The sequence below is a fragment of the Hemicordylus capensis genome, chromosome 3 (genome assembly GCF_027244095.1).
Source record: "Hemicordylus capensis ecotype Gifberg chromosome 3, rHemCap1.1.pri, whole genome shotgun sequence".
Lineage (NCBI taxonomy): Eukaryota > Metazoa > Chordata > Lepidosauria > Squamata > Cordylidae > Hemicordylus > Hemicordylus capensis.
Window position 1 is genome coordinate 172588784 of NC_069659.1, and position 25244 is coordinate 172614027.

The following is a 25244-nucleotide window of genomic DNA, read 5'->3' on the forward strand; positions in this document are numbered from 1 at the left end:
TGAAGCCTGAACTTGGCATGCCCCAGCAAGCCAGGAAGGAAGCAGGAAGAGTTCTTTGCAGCAGACTCTCTGCCCAGACCATCCAACACAGCTTTTGCAAGGTAGACTGTGAATTCCTTTTTGTGATTACCCCCCTCCCACCCCAGGTATATAGGGATCTCCTTGCCATAGGGCTTTGATGGGGGGGGGAGACTGAGAAGTCTCTGAATATTTAATTTAAAACAGATTGAAAAATTTCTGGCTTTAAATTTCTGGCTTTTTACTATCTAAAAAGGCCTGTTGCTTGTTTCATGGCAGAAAATTACAAAAACTTCTGGAACAAACAATATTATATTCATTCATTCATTCATTCATTCATGTATAAATGCACTTATGTTCAAGTTGTTTTGCACCCCAGAAGGTCTGAGTGAGAACTGTGAAGCATGTGTTGTGTTTTTATTTTATTTTATTTTATTTTATTTTTCTTGTGTGTGAACTGCTCTCCAATAACTCACAGGACTTCAGGGTACATCTGGCCAACATGTGAATGCAGCACCTCCATTCCAGAGGAGATGTGTGTTAAAGGGCTTTAAAAGCCTCTTGTGAAAAACCTCCTGGAATCAAACTGTACTGAATTTGTTCAAGAATTCTGAGAAAACAAACAGGCTCACCCTGCATGGTTGAAAGTCTCCTTTGCTAATCTGCAGCAAGGAGGCCATTTTAATAATTCATGTTTCTAGTGTGTTCTAGGCATTAAAAGTAGCACAAATATATAGTACTCACTGTATATCACTATATATTGTGAAGTGTGCATGTGTGTATTCAGTGAAATGTATTTTCAGGCAGCATACTTATTTTGAAATATCAGACTTAAATCCTTGGGGGCCTGGGGTGCGTGGAGGCCCTGGACTTTGAGGGGCTGGGGGCCCATTTTAAAATCTCATCTTGGCCCATTCCAACCTTGCTATGCCCCTGGCAGTCACTACACATGGGTTTCTGCACAACACCTGCACAGAAGAAACTTCCATGTAGAAAGTGTGTCTCTTGTAAACTGACCTTGAATTTTCCATCCATGACTGGGATATCTGAGATTTAGAGTCAATAATAAAATAACAGCACACTGCTTGTGACAGCAAGGGGCAAATTACAATGATTTCTTAGTCCGGCAGGGGCTTGTTTTGGCCCTGGCAGAACTTGGCTGTCTGCGCCTGTTGAAAATTCCTCTGTCTAGTGTGGCAGACTAATGTATCCTCCTCCCTCCTGGTGTCAAAGCAAGCAATAGTGTGGTGAATGCACATATACCCCATCATGAGCCAACAGTCATCACAAGACAAAGGCTGGTAAGAATCATTCACTGGTTTATAGACACGCCCCCCCCCCGTCACCTTCTTCTTCCCCTATTTTGCTAGTGGCTATTTGGGCAGGATATCCTCTAGTCTAGGACAAAGTCATGTTTTTTTAAAAGCATGATATGAGACAGAGCAAATGACACCTGGAATCCACGCATAACTCCTGACTGTTGTTCTAAATCTTTTACAGAGATGGCTCATGTTTTCAGGTTTTGATCAACAACCATGCCTAGATGGTACAGTGTTCGTTTTAACAGGGATTTCCAGATATGGTTGACTACAAGTCCCATCATTCCTGTTTGGACAAGGGCGCAATTTCAGTGCTTGCCCTAAGCGCTATTTTCCCTAGATACACCTCTGTTTTGCAGCCCTACCGGAAGCTGCCATGAACTCAATCTGGGACTCTCTGCATGCAAATCAGATGTTCTACCATCAAGCTATGGCCCATCTCTCTCTCTCTCTCTCTCTCTCTCTCTCTCTCTCTCTCTCTCTCTCTCCCCCCCCCCCGTCATTTTACCATGTTTTTAAAGAACTGATTTGTGCTCTTTATTTTTTAAATGTGTAATGCAAAAGTGCTAGCCTTTCATGTGTGGACTGACAAAATGTAACTTTTGCACCTCCTAGAAACAGAATTTTCCCTTCCTCCACTGCCCTTGCTTGCCAATCTGTCCAGAGGACTGCCCTGGAATGCCCTCATTGGTCCCAGGTGATTTCCCTCCCCCAGCTCTGTGCCAGCTGTCTACAGTCTTTGAACAGTCTAATCCAAGCACTTGATGTGGCTGGAGCATCTGAACTAGGACAGCCCTGCCCTCCAGCCTCTGCCCTTCCAGTGAGGGGAGAAGCATAGCAGGAATTAGCACCAATGGCTCTCGGCCGTTCCAACACAATATGATCCCTGACTGTCTTGCCTTTTCTCTCTCCTTGGCACTGTGCCTTGGGCCTTTCATTCAACCATAACTCCCCTAAATATACCCACATCCCATCACCTCACCCTCCCTCCAACAAGCAATCTAGTTGGGAAGCCAACTGAAGTAAACAAAACTGCTATCATTCCTCCAGGCACTGGAATTGATTGATACAACTGTTTTCACGATATTATTTTGATGATTGTGATGAAGACCACAATTTCATCCAGGTCATTACTCTGCATGCCTTAGAAGCACAACTTGCAATAACCCATCGAGTGCCCACCAATCTGTTAGAGTGGCACACCAGAGGCTTAGTAAACTTTGCTAGTATCTGTCTGCCTACTTGCAATTACAAAAGTGAGGAAGGGGAACCCTTCAGTCATCTGGCAGGTCACAAAATGTGGCTTGAACCAATATTTTACACAGCAGAGCAACCAGCAACTTAAGCTGGGGGTGGGGTGGAGAAATTTCAATCAGGGGGATGGTTAGAGGAAAAGAGATGAATTAATCTCCCATTCCCAGCACCATGATCCTGATCCTATTCCCTTTAACTTTGTGCTGCTGTTTTATGTTTTAGTATTTAATTTTCTGACATGTATTGTAAGCTGCTACCAGGATTGTTTTGATAAATGGAAAACTGGGGCATCAGGTCCCCCCCTACACCAATATATAAATGGCTTACAAAAAGTAAAGGAGATCTGAACACAGGTCTCCTGCTCTTTTGTCTTATTTGGACCTAAATTTTTGTGGCCTCTGCTCCTGTAATTTACTACAAAAGTTTATGTAAGTGCCCTGAGACCTTTGAAGACTCTCAGATCAATAGCTTTACTACACTTTCCATGATGAGTTTCTAATAAGACCTGCCTTTATTAGTAAAATAAAAAAGCCACCTAATGGCACAGTGGGGAAGCAACCTGCCTAGAGAGCAGGAGGCTGTTGGTTCGAATCCCCATTGGTGTGTTTTGCAGAATATGGGAAACTCCTATATCGATCAGCAGCGATATAGGAAGGTGCTGAAAAGCATCATCTCAGACTGTGCAGGAGAAGGCAACGGTAAACCACTCCTGTATTCTACCAAGAAAACCACATGGCTCTGTGGTCGCCAAGAGTCGGCACCGACTCAACGGCACAACCTTTATTGGTAAAATAACCTTAATCTATAATGAATGTGTCTCACATATAGCTGGCCTGTAGCAACAAATGGTTGAGGTTTCAGCAGGATGTGCAGCAAGGAAAAGGTGCACTTCATCCCATCCACACAGCACCCCACATAGCAGGGGATACTATCCCAAGTAAATATTGAGGACATTTTCTTATGTGCTACTGGGACATAAAAACGAGAATAGTCCTGCTGGATTAGGCCAAGGCCTATCTAGTCCAACATCATGTTCCCCACAGGGGGCTTCTGGAAAGCCCACAAGAAGATGAAGGCATATTTCCTCTCTCACTGTTGGTCACCTGCAACTGGTATTCAGAGGCTTGCTTGCTTATTTGTTTTTATACTGCCTGACTCTCAAGGCTCTAGGACAGCAGCAAAGGCTCTAATCTCTCCTAAGGCTCTAGAACAGCAGCTATACTTCCCCTGATCTTGGAGGGAGCATCAAAGCTAGAAGCCCTTGGCTGCTGTACCTTTTGAAATTGCCTGACCCCTTTTAAAGTCATTTAAACTAAGATAATCACTCCTTCTAAGTAAATGTGGTTGTGGGCTGCACTCTTAAAATATGTTGTAACATGCTCTAACTCTTTGGGCTGGGGCTGGGGAAATGCTCAGACATGAATAAATAACATTTCATATATAAATCAAATCATACAACATATACATGAGTGAAATTTCTCTTAAAATTCACTATTTTGGTAAAGAGAGAAAGTGTGAAAACCACATAGAAATAAACAAGTAGAAACCTAGCAACCAGCAAATTAATCTTATGCTGTGTGTGGGAAGGACTATAGTAAATCTGGGGAGTTGTGGTATTTGCTGGTCTTCAAACGAAATAAAATTGGAAAATAAATGAGCTCTCTGACATCATGCGCTCTGCACTTCCAGAGGGATTTATTAGCATCCTGGAATCAAGGCTGCAGATACCAAGTTATTGTGATGCATGTTAATGCTTAAATCTTGGTAAATGTCTGTAGCACAGCCACCTCAGTTGCCTTGACTTGTGTTTTCTTTTTGCCAGTATGCTGGAAGATCCTCCCCCGCCTACATCCTCAGATTATGTGGACTGCTCTTCCGTCTCAAAACTGTTGGTGCCTTGGAGGAATTCCTTCCATTCCTGGAGAACTTCATTCTCTTCCTTCAGGGCTTTATCTTCCTCTTCAAGAGCTTTCCTTTCTTCTTTGAGTGCCCTGTTTTCTTCCTTGAGGGCAACTTCTTCTTCTTGGAGGGCTATTTTCTCTTGCTGAAGACACTTTCCCTCTTCCACAGCAGCTGAAGTATTATCTCTGAGAGCTTTTATCTGTTCCTGAAAGGCCATGTTCTCCTCCCACAAAGCCATAAGTTCCTCCTGAAGAGCTTTCTCTTCCATTTTAAAAGCTACTTCCTGCTCCTGGAGAGACCGTATCTCTTCGCGGAGGGCCTTGTTTTGCTTTCGGAGGGCCTTTTCTTGCTCCTCAAGAGCTTTTTTCTCCTCCATGGCATCCAGTTTAATATCCGTTGGAGTGCTGTTCTCCTCCCAGTGAATGTTGTTTGTGTCCCGGAGGGCACGATTTTTTTCACGAAGGGCCTTGTTTTCTTTACGGAAAGTCTTGTTTTCTTCCCTGATTTTCCTGTTCTTTTTCCGAATGTTGTGGTTGTCACCCCGGAGGGATTGATTTAGCTGTCTCTGGTAGGAAGGGTTAGTAGCAGGGTGAACTAAAGGATAAGAGCTACTCTTGTTTATAACGTATCCATCCTTAGATTCCAGCATTTCATCCCCCCGGGGTATGGGCATCATTCAGCCTTCTGTCCTGTAGTTCATCAGACTGAAGGTATATGTCAAGTACCAATTGGGGCAGGGAGGAAAAAAAGTCAAATAATCAAAAACCAGGCACATGCAAATTTAAATCAATACTGAACAGAAACACAGCTAATCCTCAGCTGAAGATAACCTCTCTTAAATCCTACTGATTTTCAGAGAGACTCACAGCCTGATCCTAAAGCTGTTTACATGGAAGACTATTTCAGGACCTGCACCTCCAGGAGCAAAGTTTAAGCATTGTTCCCAAGACTCCATTCCTGATGTCACCAGTTAAGCAGACCTCAGGTAGCAGGGCTGACATACACAGTACTTCAGACGCTGGAGAGCTGCTGTAAGGCATACTGGACTAGATGGTCCAAAGGTCTGGCTCATAATACAATATCTCTGTGTTCGATACAAATATATCAGGGAGAACATTCCCAGTGTGTTTTGAACTGCAGAGAGTTCTTCAGTGAAAACAATCCAATATAAGATAATTATGGGCCAGTTCAAACATTGCAGCTGGAAGCAGGGGGCATGGCAAGAGCACATGACTTGGGTCATCCCCCACAGACATCTCAATGCCCTCCCAGTGCAACCCTTGATCATGCTGGGAGGGCATCATGACCACTGTGGTGGACATCCAGGCTCACTCTCTTCTTCATCTGTGCTGCCAGCCATATCATTTGACCGCACGTGAATATGTTATACTTCTGATTCTTGAAATTTTGCAACAAGATTCATACAGCCTGCATGTAAGGTAGCTTCATATGTTTTAGCATTCAGCAGAACTTGCTAAATAGTATTTGTGCATAGGAGGAGGACAGCCTCAATCAAAGCAGTCTTACAACTAAGAATGGGAACTGGATATGATGAAGACATAATGACTAAGAGCCCCTTCTCATTTCACACAGCAGTATGGGAAACAGAAATTATGTGGTGCTATCCCATTGTATAGGAATCAAAGAAAGCATGTGGATGGGGGGCAATCATGTGAGGGATTTCCCACTTGATCAAACCCACTGCCTATTTTTAGTTTTCTTTTTAAAAGGCAGATCTTACCTATATGCTGTTCTTGAGTCAACTTTCTAATAACCTTTAGTGACTGGAGCTGAACCTTGTGATATTGGGTTGTCAAAAGTTATGCCATTTCATATAGGCAATACCCATGACTCAATAATGGGGCTATTTGTAATGGTATCCCAGGTGAGGTTTTGAGTGGAGGCAGATATGCATATGAAATAAGGCCTTAAGGCAGGACTATCCATCAGAATAAGATCAAAACCGGGTGTGTTTAGGACTGGTTCATATGCTGCCTTTGTGGCATAGGACCTGTTTTCAGAATGCTCTACATTTCTTTATAGTACTCTTAGGCTGGTATCTAACTGGATGAATTGACTCCATTGAGATGCCTTGGGCTTGAGTTGATATGAAAGCTCTACCTATATTGTTGACTTGCACATGTGAATAGGCAGTCCTTGCAGTTATGCCGCAGTTATCAAGGGCTAGTCCTATGGATATTCATCCCCTGATGACGGCAGTACTGATTGATGACTTGCACATGTGCTTAACTACAGCAGTGCAACCACCACAGGCAGAATCTGTTTTTCCTCAGAGTGCCTCGGAAGCAATGCTTTCCCATTGCATCAGTCCACACGTTCAGCTGCCAGTTGCTGGTCGGCACATGCTCATATACCGCTTGATTTCTTTACATTTGGTTATTGCCAGCTGACTGACTGCCCTGAAAAGCATTGGATGTGAGGTGACATGACAGTTTTTTCTGCTGTGTGAGACCTGTGATGGTCTGTTCAAATGTGTGTATTATCATGGAATGCTGCAGTCACCTGCTGATGAACATACAAGTGTGAACTTGGCCCAAGTGTTTACCAGCTGGACATATCAAGTAAGATACATGGGTGTTGAACTATGCCCAAGTGATTATATCTATCTATCTATCTATCTATCTATCTATCTATCTATCTATCTATCTATCCATCCTTTATTCAGTGGCTGATATGATACAGCCTTCCATTGTGCTAATGCTCCCCCTTGGGGCTGCTTAGGAATCCTAAGACAGTGTTGGGGGCACCAGCAGCACTTCTGCTGCTTCCCCATTGCAGTGAATGGGAAAAACAGAAGCATGGCTAACGCAACCACTCATTCAACTCTTTCCAGGCTGGCGCTGCCCTAGAATTCCACAGGAACCCCAAGGCAGAATGTTAGAGCAACCAAAGGCTGCACATAATGTCAGCCACTGTGCATAGACATAGGCCATATAAAATAAGAACACAGCTAACCATACTAAGTCAATACATAAAGTAACCATATTTTATTTACTATAAAATAAAAAGCACCTGGCTCCTCCTGCTGCCCAGTTCACCTTAGTCTTTCACCTCACCTAAGAAAAGGAGAAGGTTGAGCCTTCATCTATTTCCTACTTGCCCCCCAGCTTTCCCTTCTGGGAGCAGAACTGTCAGCTGGCCAACATCCTTGGCTTCACCCTCGTCCCTTCCTATATATGGTGCAGCATTCTGTGGCTCCACGAGAAGATCTCACATCCTACCAAGAGACATCAGGATTAATACTCAGGTGGCACAGCATCTTGGTTGCCTTGGCAACTGAGGCTGCTGTCTGCCTGATTACAGGACCTTTATGGCAGCTGGTGGGGCATCATGGCTTACCACTAAAGGCGAGCAATGTCAGAGGGTCATGCCAGACCAAATCTGAGCCAGGCTGTAGTCTTGTTGGAAGTTAGCTGGATGCCTTTGCACTGAGACCATGGGCAGGGTGTGTGTGTGTGATCCCAGACAATGATAAACTGCATGGTGTTTCTCTGCAACATGCAACCCAATCACATATGGAAACATTAATTTAGGCCAATGGCAGTAAATGTTAGTTGGATCAAACCCCACTCAGCGTTTTGAAAGACAGGTGAATGTCCATGGTGCTCTCAGTTCTGCATGCTTGTCGTTTCCCTTGTCACTGCATAGATATGCTCCAGTATTCCATGAACACCATGTCTACTGCATTCTGCAGTCGCACAACACTTAGGGGAAGGGCTGTAGCTTGGTGGAAGGGTAGCGGCCTGGAATGCAGAAGGTCCCATGTTCAATCCCTGAAATCTCCATTTAAGGCAGAGAAAGGGGTAGATTAATGTATGATAGCTACCGTGGAAATACACCTTTTCAGGATTCAGGAACCCCACTGCTCTGGCCTGCCCTGACCCCTTCCATTTTTCTTAGAATGGGATCTGATGAATGTACATATTTGACATGTACAAGTACAAACTTCTCATTCCAGCTCAGTCTCTCCACACCTAGCAGCAGCAACAGCTTCCTCTCATTGAGTCTCTTCTACCCAACATCCTTTCTTCAGACAATCCTGTCACACCCTCCAAGGAATGACCTGCAGGGCTTGGGATGCCTGAGACTCCTGGCCTCTTATTCCCAAAAAATGGTCAGCTGCAAAGGTTTTGATTAGTGACAGCACTGCAATTTTAATTGTTTTGTTTTTGAATTTTCTAATTCCTCTCCTTAGCACTGTGTTTTGAACTGTGTGTTTTTATGTCTTTTTAAAGTTGGTGTACACTGCCCATAGCCTTTGGATGGGGCAGTTTATAAATGTAACAAACAAACAAACAAACAAACAAACAAATTGCAGGTACTTGGTCTGATATACAAACCCGTTTGGCTTGTAATACTCAACGATGTTATGAACACTGCATCATTTCTCCTAGGAGTTCTCTGGCTTTAAAAGTTTGACAAGATCCTGCAGAAGCATGGTTATCATGTCAACCATTGGCACATGCAGTGGCGGCAACAGAAAAGAAATGATGGGGCACAGAAGGGGAAAAGTGGATTTGGTGGGGGGCAAACATTGTCCCACATGTTAGATTCCTGGAAAACAGTAATGGGGTGTGTGTGTGTGTGTGTGTGTGTGTGTGTGTGTGTGTGTGTGTGTGTGAGAGAGAGAGAGAGAGAGAGAGAGAGAGAGAGAGAGAGAGAGAGAGAGAGAGAGATTATATAAAAATGTAAAAAAATGTATTTACCTCAAGCTACCACAGGGGTGCAGCAGTGGTCGGTGGCAAATGAGGTAAGCTACTTGTCTAGGGGGACACTTGCCCTTCACCCCACTCTGACACCACCTGTTGGTGTTCCTTGAAGCTCTGCTTACTCCTACTACTTGTGGTAACTTGCTGCACAGCAGCAGCCTTTTTTTAGTCCAGCCCCTATGCTACACTTGCCTGTAGACAGGAAGAATATAACAGATTTCCTGTCTCAGGCAGACTTTGCCTCTGTTTCAAGGTCTCCTTGCCAGTGGTATATTTATTTTTGTTTACTGCCTTCATCTGTGGCCCCTCTGATATGACCTTTGACTCCTGATTTGTCCTCTAGTTCTGGACTGTCTGCTTGGCTTGACCTTTGGCTTGTTGCTAATCTTTGGCTTCTGGTTTGTCCCCAGATTCCTGATGATTTGATTGACTTGACCTTTAGCATGTTCCTCCCTTTGGCTACTTACTGATGCTCGTTACACAATTAGTGTGAAGAGCCATAAGCGTGTTTGAGGGGAGAGTGGGTTTAACCAGCTCTCTCTGCAGACTAGCCTGTTGCTGGGAGGGTGGATTTCCCGCCCAGACGAGCAGCGGCTTTGCTTGGGCACTCCTGTGCCCGGCCATTGCTTGTCCGGTAGCTCCGGGGGTTGGGCGAAGGGAAATGCCGCCACATGGCTTCCTCCACCCCCGAGCCCCAGTAATGCACAGCGCAAGGGCATTCCTGGCGTCCTCACTCCCCAAGTGTGTCTGCTGTGGCTCCAAGCAGCCGCGGCAGACCCACGACCAAAAAAATGGGGTTAGCAGAGCGCTTGCTCTGCTAACCTCATTTCAGGGGGAGGGCATTTAAGCTGACTTGCCACCAGGAGCCGCACAGCTCCCGTTGCTGCATACAAACAACAGGAACTGGGCTGGGCTCTCTTAGCCCGGTTTCTGCTGCTCATGTGAATCACCTCACTGGCTTTGATTCCTGAGTAGTTCTGACTGGTTGCCTGGATCTCCTGATTCCACCTTCTAACCCTGCGATCCTCTGCCCACAGCTAAGCCACATACAGGTGAAACTTGGAAAATTAGAATATCGTGCAAAAGTCCATTAATTTCAGTAATGCAAATTAAAAGGTGAAACTGATATATGAGACAGACGCATTACATGCAAAGCGAGATAAGTCAAGCCTTAATTTGTTATAATTGTGATGATCATGGCGTACAGCTCATGAAAACCCCAAATCCACAATCTCAGGAAATTAGAATATTACATGGAACCAAGAAGACAAGGATTGAAGAATAGAAAAATATCGGACCTCTGAAAAGTATACAGTGTACTGTGCTTGACTGGCCAGCAAACTCGCCTGACCTGACCCCACAGAGAATCTATGGGGCATTGCCAAAAGAAGGATGAGAGACATGAGACCAAACAATCCACAATAGCTGAAGGCCGCTAATGAAGCATCCTGGTCTTCCATAATACCTCATCAGTGCCACAGGCTGATAGCATCCATGCCACGCCGCATTGAGGCAGTAATTGCTGCAAAAGGGGCCCAAACCAAGTACTGAATACATATGCATGCTTATACTTTTCAGAGGTCCGATATTGTTCTATTCTTCAATCCTTGTCTTCTTGGTTCCATCTAATATTCTAATTTTCTGGGATTGTGGATTTGGGGTTTTCATGAGCTGTACGTCATGATCATCACAATTATAACAAATTAAGGCTCGACTTATCTCGCTTTGCATGTAATGCGTCTGTCTCATATATCAGTTTCACCTTTTAATTTGCATTACTGAAATTAATGGACTTTTGCACGATATTCTAATTTTCCGAGTTTCACCTGTATGCATACAGCAGATACCATAAAAGCACAGAAATTCATTAGCTGTTTTTTTTTTAGCCTACTTTCCAGTAGGTTTATGAGATCACCCAGAATTCCATGTGTGTATCCATGTGTGTGCCTGTCCGTGTGTCCCCCCGCTATTAATTTTGCAATGCCTGGACCAATATGAACCAAGTTGAGTACAGTTGTAGAGACACACAGAGACAACTCAATGGCATAGTTTGGGATGATGTCATCCATCCCAATTCAAGATGGTGGGTGTGTAAACTTTTGAGGTGCAAGTGGGCTAACTTGTGGACCATCTAACTGATTTGAAACAATTTGCTACAGCTGTAGAGATCCATAGGGACACCTCAATGGCATAGTTTGTGATGATGTCATCCATAACAATTCAAGATGGTAGACACATGTATATCTGAGGAGCAATTGGGCTAACTTGTGAACCGCCTAACTAATTTGGACCAAATTTAGTCCAGTTGTAGGGATAGTGAAGAACTTACTAGAACTTGTTGTTGTTGTCACCCTCCCTGATCAAACGTGTTCCCAAATGTGTTTCTTTGAAGAGGGGGACTTGAATTCGCAAGTGGCTGCTCACCATGGCTGATGCAATGTGGTGGTGCAGGACAGGTTAGACTAAAGTACACAACTTAGGAGGCAATGTGATCATTCAAACAGCACAAATCAGCATGCATGTGTGCACCAACATTATGAGCCAGGGAAAAATTCTTGAGAAACATTTGGATTTTCCCCACTAGTGCTATATAGACAATTACAGCTCACAGGTTCTTCACATATGTGCAGCATTATGGGGCTGAATTTAGATACTGCCATCACTACATGCCACCTGAGGTCCATTCTACATGTGGAGCCTACTGCATAATACTTTCCATATTCAGGGCCAAGGGATGGATTTTGCTTATCGTTACCCATACTTCACAAATATTTATTGATAAACACATTCAAAAATATGCAATCATCATTTCATCATTTATAATTATGAACCAATGGCTCCCAGCACCAGGGAGACAATGAAGATGGAGGAAAGCAGATGGTGAGAACCCAGAGGAGCCTGCCAATAACTCAAGGACCCAGTTCAGCCACTTACCCAAGTGCCTCAGCCTTTGTCTTGTGCAACAGTGAGTGTTTCTCCTTCTCCTCTACTTTGCAGACAATATCATGTGTGCAACAGGCATTCCACATAGCTACCCTATGGTGCACACACATGATTCATGCAATTCCCCCGCTCCTCCTTTTTAAGGGAGAAGAATAAAGACAACTGGGTATCTATGCAATGAGATGCATGCATGTAGAGGCTAGATCATATGTGATGTGGTGCATGATAGTGGTGAGTGATGTGCCTTAGTTTACCAGTGTCCTGAGAACAGAGGGTGGGCCCTAGAAACTTAAGGGTGGTGAGTGTGGCAGCAGATAGAGAAGTCAAGTAATCTAAAACAGACATAATAGATCTAGTATAGGATTATTGCTTTCTTAGATGTCACCTGTCTGCCCTAAAGGAGACAACTGTGGCACTCCTGAAGAAATCCTCCTTGGATTCCAAGTATTGTAGCAACCGTATTGTATTGCTGGTTGAGAACAATCAACCTCTTTGGGCAAGGTGACCAAGTGAGCAGTTGCTGTGCAACTCCAGACATTCTTAGGTGAGACTGATTATCTGGATCTATTTCAGTCGGGCTTCAGGCATGGTTTTGTTCTGGGAAATGCCTTGGTCACCTTGATGGATCACCTATACCGGAAGATGGATTGGGGCAAGTGTGACCCTGCTAATTCTCCTGCATCTCAGTAGTTTGTAACACCATCAACCACAGTAACATTCTGGATAGGCATGTGGTGTGATGTGTGGTGTGGTGTGGTGTTTTGCTGCCTACCAGGAGGGCTGATTCCTGAGGATGGTGCTAAGGGACTACTCTTAGGCCTGTAGCATCTATGCTAGGGGTTCCCACAAGATTCCACCTTGTCTCCCTCACTTTTCTGATTTCTTCCAGCAAATCACCAGATTTTATATGATCTGGGCATGACATAGAAACAGGAGAACAATTTGTATAAACTTCTAAGTATGATCTAAAACTGAACCCCAGCTTTCCAATGGACTTGCAATTCAGGCTGAAGCCTTGTGGACTTCCTTGCTAGGTAAAGTGTCCCTTTCCTCCCTCTGTCCCCAACTTGGCCCTTTCGCTATATAATAAAAGTAACATTTACAAAATGAAAGGATACAAATGTTGCCCTTTCCCCTCCCAAATGTGCTCATCATCCTCAAATGTGTGGTATTAAATATTGGCCCATCTGGTACTTTCCCAGCACTGATAATTTTGTGCTGACATAGCTTGTTTCTTTAGGTCATACAACCCTAGTGCTTTCTTTCCCCAGTGGTTACGAAATTTATGTTGTTGATTTCAACAGGCTGAGAACCTGAATCAAGATGGACTGTTTGCTTGATCTGAAATAGATTAGCAGGGTACCACAGAGAGTAAGAGCGGATGGTCTAGCCCATCTGTGCCTTCAGCACGGTGGCTTGAAGCCACTGCTCTTTTTTCTGCATGACCAACTGACTAATTACCATTCTTGGCCTCTTCAAATCTCTTCAATTAATGCAATGCACAATTGCACATAGCAACAGAGTCACCCATCATAGTGCAAAATCTGGGCCAAGAATTAGGCTCAAGGCCCCAGAAGCACCTGTTACAAATCTAAAACATCCAGATGGCACGGTCTTTTTGGGAAGTGTCAAGAATTGACTTATTTGTCTTTCTTATTTTTGGTTTAAGGTTATAGACATAATTGTCTTGAAGCTATGAACCAGCCAAAGCATTTCATAACAGAAAACAAATCCTTCCCCTCCAGTCCTTGGATTAGAGAGAGAAACCTTCAATTTGTAAATCTAAATCTTTATACCCCAATGGTTCTCATTTTGTTTTCATGTGGGTTTTTCTTTTTTTTCTTTTTGCTTTTTAACCCCACAAGCATACAAATGAGATTAGTCTGTGATTACAAGGGAGGCTTTGGCATAATTAGAAGGATTTATCTAAACACAGTGGAACAAAAGAAGAGCAAATTATTTCATGATTGTAAATTCTTGAAATACAAATTCCAGTTTAAGGGTTGCAGTCAGCAGCTTGGTTTGGCTTTTTGCTGGGCTCATTTGGAAAGTTCCAGTTATAACTGCTATCGTTCAAAAGTCACAGTCCTGATGATACTTTTAAGAGGATCAAGTACATGATACAAGCTTTTGAGTTCTTCAGAGCTCTTGATCAGACTAGATCTAAAGCAATGCAAAGAAAGTAGGATCGTGAAATATAGTGAAATAGCCCTGAAAATCTGCAGATTTGAACAAGATGGAGTGCAGGGGGAGTTTAAGTAGACTAATGTTGATTAGTCTCACTTGGTGCCGGACATGATCTCAGGCTGTACCTAGGGCTTCTGGGACGAAGAAGAGGCAATAATGGCTGTTCCTCCGTATCAAGAAAATAACTTCTGGCTGTTCCATACCCAGCACTAACTGAAGCAAACAGGGCCCTTTTAAGCCAGAGAACAGAAGTGAAAGAGAAATGTGGTGGTCTTTATATTAGCAGAGCTGGGATTAATTTCAGGTGTTGCGCTAAAGAGAGGTAACAGAGGCCAAAATGGTAGTATTAGCCAGTGCCTGGATGGCATTTAACTCTCAAACAGTAAAGTCCTACCTTCAGGTGTTAGGAGACCATTTTATTCCAGTTTCAAAATCCGTCTGCTGGGATTGTGATTGGAATCAGCAAGGAACTCTTGTTCCACAAACAGAAGCTCCTTTCATGAGCAGAGCAAAAACTTGGGATACAACTCTCTCTTGAGATAGATTTTAGTTTTACAGAATGTGGAAATTTGAGATATCAGTGGCTTACCTTCTGCGCAGTGAGCTGCTAATCCAAGGGATTGGCATACTCTCTGTTTCTGTGGTGCTCTATACCCTGCCCCCACTTCTGAAGGCAAAGAGTCTGTGCCTACCTTAAGGAGTGTGTCATCACGCTTGTAAAGGTACTCCCATTGGGAACGATGGGAGTACGGTTGCATTTGTACCACTCCTTAGTCGGCATAGAGTCTCCTCACCTTTGGAAGCAGCACAGGAAGGGTGTGGAGTGTTGCAGAAGCAGCAACACGCCTCTCCCTTGAATTGGTGGGTTACTGTGTGGAAAGTAAGCCAGTGTTTAGCAAGGCCTTCATTGCAACGCTACCAAGTGCTAGTCTGCAGTGTATTTCTTCACTGCTGGATCCTTTACTGTTGACGGGCGATCCTAAAAGGCAGAAGCTATCCACCACTTAAATGTCTTCATTGTAGGGATGTGCGAAACATTTCGGATACAAAACATTTTGTACCCCAAACAGCCAATTTCGAGTGTTTTGTAAACAAAACCTGCGGACCTGCTGACGATTCCCTCCTTGTTCCCCATTGGCTCTTTTGCTTCTTGCCACACTTTATTGACCCCCACATTGGCCAGGGGTAGGGTCAAAGAAGGGGCAAGGGTGGGGGGGAGTTCAAGGAGGGGTTTTCAATTCATTCAGCAAGTTAGTAGTCTCAATCAATCAATCAATCAATCAATCAATATGGATAAGGATGTTGGGCTCATAGAAACGTTTATGTTCTTTTTCTCAGCACATTAGCAGTTCTCCCAAAGAACACTAGTTGTTTGCTGGCATGCAGTGTGACCTGGCAGTGTCATGCAGTCTGGAAATTGCTGCTGTATATAATGATTCATCAGTAGTGTAGGCATCTCTGGCTAACACGTGAAATGACGATGGTTAGAAACAAAGGAATGTAAGAAGCTACCTTATATAGTCAGACCATTGATTCATTTAGCCCTATACTGTTTCTCCATCTGGCAACAAATCTCAGAAAAGGCCTCTCCCAGGCTTGCTTGCTGGGGTTCTTTTAAAAGGAGATAGCCAGGGGATGAACCTGGGATCCTCTGCATGCATAGCACATGCTTGACCATTGAGTATGACCTTTCCCCAAATGGGCCAGTGTAATTGCTGTGTAGACCAAAGGTACCCATCTTTTTTCTTTAAAAGGGTGATATATGCTCTATTTTGATGATCCTGTAATTATTGCTTACAGTTATTGTGAGGGATTTTTAAAAAGATAGTACTCATCATTAGCAGGTTGTAGGCAGTTTAGAAATAACTAATAATTTAAACTTTTATTAATTAATAATTAATAAAACAAAGCACATGTTTTAAACTAACATTACTTACTTCAGGGGTTTTGTTGCATTTAATCTGAATATATTTAATATGGGCATTTGAACCTTCTAGAGAATCGTGCCTCACCACCACACCACTGAATTATTTCCCCACTTCACTCGGAGATCCTCAGTGGTGCTCTTGTGCTTCAGCTTGCCTCAAGGTAGAATATTGATGTTCCCTTTATCTTTCCTCCTTTTTTTTTTTTCCAAGACTCTATCCTGGTTCAAACATTCAAAATTTCCTCCATACAGAGGCCCTGATGTGGGTGTTGAGGTATCCACTGGATCCTCTGGAAGCCTAGAGGAGAATAATCATTAGAGGAGGGCTTCCTTTTGGCTTTGATATCTCAGGAAATATCTAAGGAAAGAGAAGAAGAGGATGGCCAGCAGCAAGGTGGATGGACTCGATTATGACAGCAATGAATGCGCCACTGAGAGACCTAAAAGGCCAAGTTGAAGACAGATCATCCTGGAGAGAATCTATCTATGTGGTCACTAAGAGTCAACACTGATTTGATGACACTTAATCAATCAATCAATCAATCATTCATTCAATCTCAGTCCACACTATACTTCCCCTACACTGTGCTACAGCCACAGGGCTATGTTTTGGATTGTGACAATGGGTCTTTTGGGAAACTAAAGAAGGAGAAGCCCTCTTTAAACATTATCTCCCCAATGTTCAGTGAAGATGGTTAGAAGGAGAACAGGAATGCCACAGCTAATCATACCCCAACTCTCCACGTTGACATGATCCTTGGTTGCACCTCAATACCCACATTTTCAGCAGAGGGTTGTAAGCTGCTTCCCCACATTCAGCACTTGCCTATGCAGACAAACACTGGGTACTTGGGGGGGGGTGTGAGTAGCAGACAGGCACCTGCTTCCCCTCTCCCCATGTTCAGAGACCATGGAGAGAGAAGGTACAAAGAAAGCTACAATATATTTTAATGCATGGAGAGCACTTCCCTATCTGGCATGATGCTACTTACATCATAATTGGCATTTGTCTTTCTAACCTGATGTAAATAAATAAGAATAATTACTCCTGTTCTATGCGCCATTTGTTATTTCTTTGGAGCTCTGCCTTAATTACACAGTCAATGCAAATAGATGCCAAGACACACTGACTTGTAATAAAATGCTTAACCGATGAGCAGCTTCTGAAGTGCAAATTAAAATGTAACATGTTATTTCTAGCTATTGTAATTACAATACACATGTATTTAATTTCATATAGAATGCTTCTTCACATTTGCTTTTGTTTTTAGATATCAGCTTTAGTGAATAAATGCTTCATGTTGGAAATTGTGGTACATAAACTTAATCGGCTTCTGTGAGCACATTTCTTTAAATAAGATAATGTAACCAGCTTCCTGTTTGAGCAGCTAATTGGATTGCCTACTCATGTTCATGGAAACCACTATTTAACTTTAAAACTATTTTATTGGTTTATTTGGGGCATGATCCATGAGTGCAATTTACTTAAGGAAGAGATTTGGCATTAGGTTCCATTAAAGGTTCTCCCCTCCTTGACTATGCACCTCACGCAACACCAGCCATTACTTCATACAGAGAACTGTGTAAGCCTCCTGTACCCCTTCTTCTTCTTCCCAAGAATTTGGCCAGAAGTAACTTGCAGGTCTGGGCCCTCACCCGGAAAGGGTTTGATGGATCAATATACAGGAGGTATCACATTTCCTGTATCATTTCCTGTATATACATTTCCTTTATCAAGTAATGGCTAGCATGCTTTCATGCAAAGGAGGAAATAGTATAGGAGGAACATAGGCTGCAATATACTGAGTCAGACTATTGATCTATCTAGCTCAGTATTGTCTACACAGACTGGCAGTGGCTTCTCCAAGGTTGCAGGCAGGAATCTTTCTCAGCCCTATCTTGGAGAAGCCAGACAGGAAACTTGAAACCTTCTGCTCTTCCCAGAGCGGCTCCATCCTCTGAGGAGAATATCTTACAGTGCTCACACATCACATCTAAGCAGGGCAGACCCTGCTTAGCTAGGGGGATATGTAATGCTTGCAGATGTGTCCATAGGGAGTGTACATGTGGTGATCACATCTGTAATTTATAATTTGCTTTTACATTACAAAGATTCCAGAGTTGCTCACAGTGTCATAAAAATAATTAAAATATGCCATTAACAACAAACAAATGAGATCACAAAACAGCCAAACTAGAATGCAAGAGCAACAATCCAGAACTAAGGCATTAGGTCAACCACCAAAGGCCTTATGAAAATAAGCAATTTTTTTAGCACCTTCTAAAAACTGTTAGGAAAGGAGCCTTGAAAGTTTACCTGGACAGGGAGTTTCATAATAAGAATGGACCTCTCAAAAAGGTCCTGTTTCTTATAGCAAATTTGCTAACCTGAAGAGTCTGAGATATCTAAAGCAGGGCCTCATGCTTGCTTGCTTGCTTGCTTCCTGCTCTCCTTCTCCTGCCTTTCTTGTCCCTCTGCCTGCCAAAGCATTGGTTTCAGTGAGTCCTCCTTGGGATGATGAGAAGAAACTGGAACAGGGAAGTTGCCTGGTAATGCATACAAAAGAATTATGGCTTGGTGAACTGCGTGCAGCTTTGTGAATAAGAATTTTTGCCAGATTGGTGTGCATGAATTAGTGCTGAACCAAAATGGTGTGGGAACATTTTCGGAACATTTTATCCCTTTCCTTCTGGAAAATGTGCCCCTGTTTCTCTGATATATTTTGATGAGCACACAAAAGAGATTGCAAATGTTCACATCCCCACAGGTGTATCTCCTACCTACTTTCATCAATCCATATCAGAGTCATACACATCCTTCAGTGCTTCCTCCCTGGTGCCTTTTTAAAATCTTTTTGCAACTCTGATAATCTACTCCTTCAATCAAAGTAATTTTTTTTAATGGCCTTCTTCTTTCTAGAAAGGTCACTCATCATTTAGCCAACCAGATTTGACTAGATTATGATGTCACAGAGAACAAATGGAGCTTATAGGCAATGTTCAAGTCTGATTGGCCATGTAATGTGCTCATTCTTTCTGGGAGGAAGAAAAATATTTATATATATATATAGAGAGAGAGAGAGAGAGAGAGAGAGCGCGCTGCAGTGAAGCAGTTGAGAGAAGGAGCTTTCACAAAATGGCTTCCCTCCCCTCCAAGCCTTCTTTTTGATGCCAAAATTCAAACCCTCATCATAAAGTTTCCACTGATTCAGCTAGCTTTGTTCAATCTATACTGAGTACCAGAATAGTTTTCAGCTGAATTATATATGGATACCTAGATTAACAAACACAGCTAATATTATCCCAGATGCATGGAGCTGGGTGCCAAAATGCTCAAGCAAGCAGCATTCTCTTGAGCAGCAGGCAGTTAGATAGTAAGATGATCAGCAGTGTGGAGGAACAACCTGGTGGACTTCCTCAGTAAGACATTTCTCAGATTATGGAGCTGCATTCAGCTGTTGGAACCAGGAAAGAGTACTCACATACAGCCTCTGAAAATGTGCTGGAAATAAGTCCTGCCCAGTGCATCTATCACTCACCCCTCCTGGGTGGGTCAATCATGCCTACAGCCTTTATCTGAAGCAAGGAAGGTTGTAAGCATGATGGCAGGAGCTTCCATGACCGACAGGCATGGGAAGCACCTGCCATCATGTCCACAGCCTTTGATGCTTCAGGCAAAGGCTATAAGCATGACTGGCCTGCCCAGGAGGGGTGAGTGACTGACACACTGGGTGGGGCTTGCCTTATCTTATTAAACCAAAGGCGGTTTGCTTTGAAGGCAGTGAAACACATTCTTCTTTGCCTCTTTGGATCTTAAAATGAGGCTAATACAGCAGAAACACGTATTCTGTGTTTATTGGAAACTAGGGATGTGTGAACTGGCTTGATCTCAAGCCGGTTTGAGCTTGAACTGATTCAGTTTGAGGGCTCAACCTCAAACCTAACTAGGCCCGGTATGGTTCGAGGTTGAGCTGAACCCCCTGGGCTGGTTCAGGTGCAGAGGCGTAACTATAGGGGGGGGGGGTGGGGGGGCACGTGCCCCGGGCGCCATCTTTTCTGGTCACATGGGGGGGCGCCGCCATGACAATTTTTTTTTATTTTTTTTTTAATTTTTTGTTAATACAAATGTTTCCTGCTCAGTGCAGCAGCGCTACAGCAGTCAAGGGAGCACGTCAGCGCCCCCTCCCCCACAAGCGGTCCCTTCCGTGCCGCCCGCGCCCCCCCATTGCTTTGCTGGTGCCTGGCGGCCAGTCAGTGGCCTGGCATGGCGGCGGCGGTGGCGGGCGCTTGTGAGGAAAAACCTAAGTATAATGTAGTATGTTGGGGGCGCGGGGGGGGGCGCCATTTCAGTGCTTGCCCCGGGCGCCGTTTTCCTTAGTTACGCCTCTGTTCAGGTGTGCCAGGTGCCAATACATTTTCTTAAAAGGTTGACTTCCTGCCACTGAGGGTTTCTTCGGCCTTGGGGAGTGCTGCTGTGGCCACTGGAGGGATATCTCCGGAGGCTCCCCTCCCCCTTCCCCCATCTCCCCACGGGCTGTTCTGGCCTTGTTTGCACATGTGGAAGCCATTTTAGGGGCCTCTGCGCATGCATGAGAGTTATTTGCATGACTGGGTCACAACCCAGGTCATGCAAATGGCCTTCACACATGTGCAGTGGCCCAAAAATGGCCACCACATGCTCTAACAGGAACAAAAATGGCCTCTAAATGGCCCAGAACAGCCTGTGGGGAGACAGGGAGGCAGGTGGGGGGAGGAGGAGCCTCCAGAGAAGCCCTCAGTGGCAGTAAGTCAACCTTTAAAAAACGAACAAATTTATTGGCAAATCAGTTTTGTGCACATCCCTGTTGGACACCTCAGAGAATGTTTAACAAGGTATGGTTGCAGACTTCTAGATGTTGGAGGTGTAATCTGTATGAGGGTACACTTGCATATATGGTTTGGTCCTGTCCAGTTATTGTTCCATTTTGGTTTGAAATCCATAAAGTTGTTAACAGGACATTGCAGCAATCATTGCCTGTCAAGGACATCCATGTTTTGTTGGGGTACATTCCCAGCACATGGAATCTAGCATTATATCAAGATTTGTGGATTCTTTGTGCTGGGGGGTGTGTGTGTGTGCCAAAAAAAGATTATAATACTGCAGTGGAAAGATAGGTTTACACCCAAATTGCAGCTTTGGATAACTGATGTGTTCCTTTTCAGCATTTGAACTGGCTTTTTCCCAAAGAACAGGTAAAGAAGAATTTTCAGCTATTTTGTTGCATTTCAACGAATTCTTTATGCTTTGAAGACTATATATATGTATAGTCCCCCCTTGCTTTTCTTTTTTCCTAGGTAAGTTGCATCTTATTGTGTTAACATCATGTTTAAGGGATATTTCTCTCCCCCCCCCTTTCCTTCTTTCCCCCCAGTTATACTTACATATATAATTGCTATCCTTGATTATGTTATATGCACTGTTGCAATCTTATTGTAATAAAAAAGAGGGGGTGGCAAGGCACACAAGGCAGTGGTGAGGTGACAGGTCTTTGTGAGTGCACAGGTGGTGGCAAGACTTGCAAAGACACTCATGGTGATAGTAGGTGAGCATGGGACTTGCAAGGGCACACAAGGCAGTGGTGGGCTTCATTTGAATGTAGAGGATGAGGAGGATAAGGTTCTACATCAGAGTTATAGTATCTTTAATTATGGAGGTTCAACTTAGCTAGCATGAGTAAGAGCACTATAACAGTTCTCCATGGATTTGTGTAATACACTTTTAATAGGAAGATGAATGTTCTGTTATGTCTTACTGGGGACCTTTAAGGAAGCTTCCTGGGAACCTTTTGAAGAAGGTTTCTTCTGTGAAGAAACACAACTATCCAATTCCCCAAAAACAACTACGTTCATGGGATAAACTGCCTTTTAACACGGAGCTTCTACATCAGAGGTATACTGCCTCCCATGAGCAATTAGAATTTCTGCTGGATGCATTGTTCCCCAGCCCAGTCTCAGACTGAAAGACCAAGGTAAATGAGTCCCATTTCTTAAGCAGCATAATATACGAGGCATTGTACATAGTCCTTATCGCCTATAAAGGGGATAAAGGGGCCCATTAGAATGGTCCTCCCAAAGAGGTTATTGGATCTGGTAGGATTCCAAGAAGCCTTGGAGGGATTTAATGTTGGCTTTGCTGGTGATCCTGTTGATGCCCTGGTTGAGAATTGGAACAACTTGCTCAGGGAAGTAGACACGTTTGCTCCCAAGTGTCCCCTCCGACCTGCTTCAAAATTGGCCCCTCAGTATACAGAAGATCTACAAGGGCTGAAGCGGCAAGGTAGGCGACTGGAGCGCAAGTGGAGGCAGACTCGACTCGAATCTGACAGATTGCGACATAGAGCACATCTAAAGATCTATGCTCAGGCAATACGTGCTGCAAAGAGGCGGTTCTTTTCTGCCCGTATTTCCTCTGTGAATTCACGTCCAGCTGAGTTGTTCAGGGTTGTGAGGGGATTAGTATCTGTCCCCCTCCCTTGAACTCTGGTTTGGAGTCATCAGTTACCCACTGTGATGTGTTTAAAGAGTTTTTCGCAGATAAAATCTCTTGGATTCGGGCCGACTTAGATGGAGACTCCACAATTAATTTGATGTCTGAGGTGGAGGTGCCTAACGACACCTCTTATGTGATTCGACTGGATTGGTTTCCGTTTGTGACTCCTGAGGATGTGGACAAGCTGCTTGGATTGGTGAGGCCTACCACTTGTTCTCTTGACCCTTGTCCAACATGGCTTGTTTGATCTAGCAGGGAGGTTGTTGTAAACAGCCTGGTGGATATCATAAATGACTCTTTGAGGGAGGGCAAGATGCCTCCTTGTCTCAAGGAGGCAATCATTAGACCTCTTCTAAAGAAGCCTGCATTAGATCAATCGGAGTTGAGCAATTATAGGCCTGTTTCCAACCTCCCATGGCTGGCCAAGGTAATTGAGAGGGTGGTGACCTCTCAGCTCCAGGCGGTCTTGGAGGAAACTGATTATCTAGACCTATTTCAAACTGGTTTTCGGGTGGGCTATGGGGTGGAGACTGCCTTGGTCGGCCTGATGGATGATCTCCAATTGGGAATTGACAGAGGAAGTGTGACTCTGTTGGTCCTTTTGGATCGTTCGGTGGCTTTCGATACTATTGACCATAGTATCCTTCTGGAACGTCTGAGTGTGTTGGGGGTGGGAGGCACTGTTTTACAGTGGTTCCACTCCTACCTCTCGGATAGATTCCAGATGGTGTCGATTTGAGACAGTTGCTCTTCAAAATCTGAGCTTAAGTATAGTGTCCCTCAAGGCTCCGTACTTTCTCCAATGCTTTTTAACATCTACATGAAAACGCTGGGAGAGATCATCAGGGGATTTGGAGTGGGGTTTTACCAGTATGCTGATGACACCCAGATCTACTTCTCCATGTCAACATCTTCAGGAGCTGGCATATCCTCCCTAAATGCCTTCCTGGAAGCAGTAATGGGCTGGATGAGGGAGAATAAACTGAAGCTGAATCCAAATAAGGTGGAGGTACTTATTGTGCGGGGTTAGAACTCAAGAGACAATTTTGATCTGCCTGTTCTAGATGGGGTCACACTTCCCCAAAAGGAACAGGTTCGCAGTCTGGGAGTACTTCTGGATTCACACCTCTCCCTGGTTTCTCGGGTTGAGGCAGTGGCCAGGGGTGCTTTCTAGCAGCTCCGGCTGATACGCCAGCTGCACCCATTTCTCAAGATCAATGATCTCAAAACAGTGGTACATCTGCTGGTAACCTCCAGACTGGACTTCTGTAATTCGCTCTACATGGGGCTGCCTTTGTACGTAGTCCAGAAACTTCAGTTGGTTCAGAACGCGGCAGCCAGGTTAGTCTCTGGGTCATCTTGAAGAGACCATGTTACTCCTTTACTGATGGAGCTGCACTGGCTGCCAATAGGTTTCCGGACAAAATACAAAGTGCTAGTTATAACTTACAAAGCCCTAAACAGCTTAGGCCCTGGGTACCTAAGAGACCATCTTCTTCTTTATGAGCCCCACCGCCCATTGAGGTCATCTGAGGAGGTCTGTCTCCAGTTACCGCCAGCCCGTTTGGTGGCTACACAGAGACAGGCCTTCTTGGTCGCTGCCCCGAGATTGTGGAATGTGCTCCCTGCTGAGATACGATCCTCCCCATCTCTGGCAATTTTCAAAAAACACCTGAAAACCCTTCTTTTCACCCAAGCTTTCTCAGCTTCCTAAATTGTGGGGGGTTTAATTTCTGGTTTATTTTAAAATTCAAAACCCGATTTGGGGTTTTTTAAGCACTGTAATTGTTTAATGGTTGTTTTAAAATGTTTTTAAATTGTTAATTGTTATATTGTTTTTTAATTTGTTTTAGCTCTTTACTGTTTTAGTGGTGTGTTTTAATTGTAAATCGCCCTGAGCCATTTTGGAAGGCAAAAAATACAAAGCAAAGAAATAAATACATACATAAATATATGGTGCAGAAGTTAAGAAGGTTATCTTAACTTGCAATTTCCATGCTTTTTAGAGTTCAAGTGAGCAGTTAAAGCATCTGAACTCTCTCCTTAAACCAAGAGTATAGGATTCCTGAATTACCTCTTGGTTTTTGATAAATCTAATTTTAATTATAATATACTCAACACTTTCCATATTTTCACATTTCAGTAGAATACTGGTAGCAGCAGCAAACAGTCTTTGCACCCAGACCCAAGGAGACACGGACACAATAAGGTTATGGAGAAATTAGGCCATTTATTAAGGATACAGATTCATGGACAGTGCCTGTGAAGGCACGTGCAGCTGGGGTTGGCAATCTGAACAGCAACAGTGCGGACCACACTGGGGCGGCCCCCCAAGTGGCCGCCCCTGCCCTAAATCTTATGGCGCAAACACCTTGGCTCCAGGCAGCCCGCCTTCAAGAAGGGGGTGCCCTTCGTTGCTGACCTAAGGTCAGGTC

The 25244-nt window shown here is 44.0% G+C and overlaps 1 protein-coding gene and 1 long non-coding RNA gene across 4 annotated transcripts in view; one reads left to right on the plus strand and one right to left on the minus strand.

Annotated features, from left to right (window-relative positions):
- On the plus strand, positions 1 to 13252 carry LOC128350399 (uncharacterized). Its single transcript, XR_008319311.1, has 3 exons — positions 1 to 101; positions 12068 to 12188; positions 13056 to 13252. It is a non-coding gene; the product is annotated as an uncharacterized LOC128350399 (long non-coding RNA).
- LOC128350396 (coiled-coil domain-containing protein 70-like) overlaps positions 4265 to 25244 on the minus strand; it is a 25877-nt gene continuing 4897 nt past the window's right edge. The window contains exons 1-3 of one of the 3 annotated variants that reach the window (XM_053308658.1): positions 19066 to 19165; positions 18669 to 18827; positions 4265 to 5197 (exon numbers count right to left, since the gene is read on the minus strand). In XM_053308658.1, coding sequence (XP_053164633.1) covers positions 4450 to 5169 — 720 coding nt within the window. In that variant the 5' untranslated portion in view covers positions 5170 to 5197; positions 18669 to 18827; positions 19066 to 19165 and the 3' untranslated portion in view covers positions 4265 to 4449. Of the gene's footprint in view, positions 5198 to 6234; positions 6325 to 18668; positions 18828 to 19065; positions 19166 to 25244 lie in introns of those variants that run through there. The other 2 variants (XM_053308660.1, XM_053308657.1) reach the window with 2 other exon arrangements.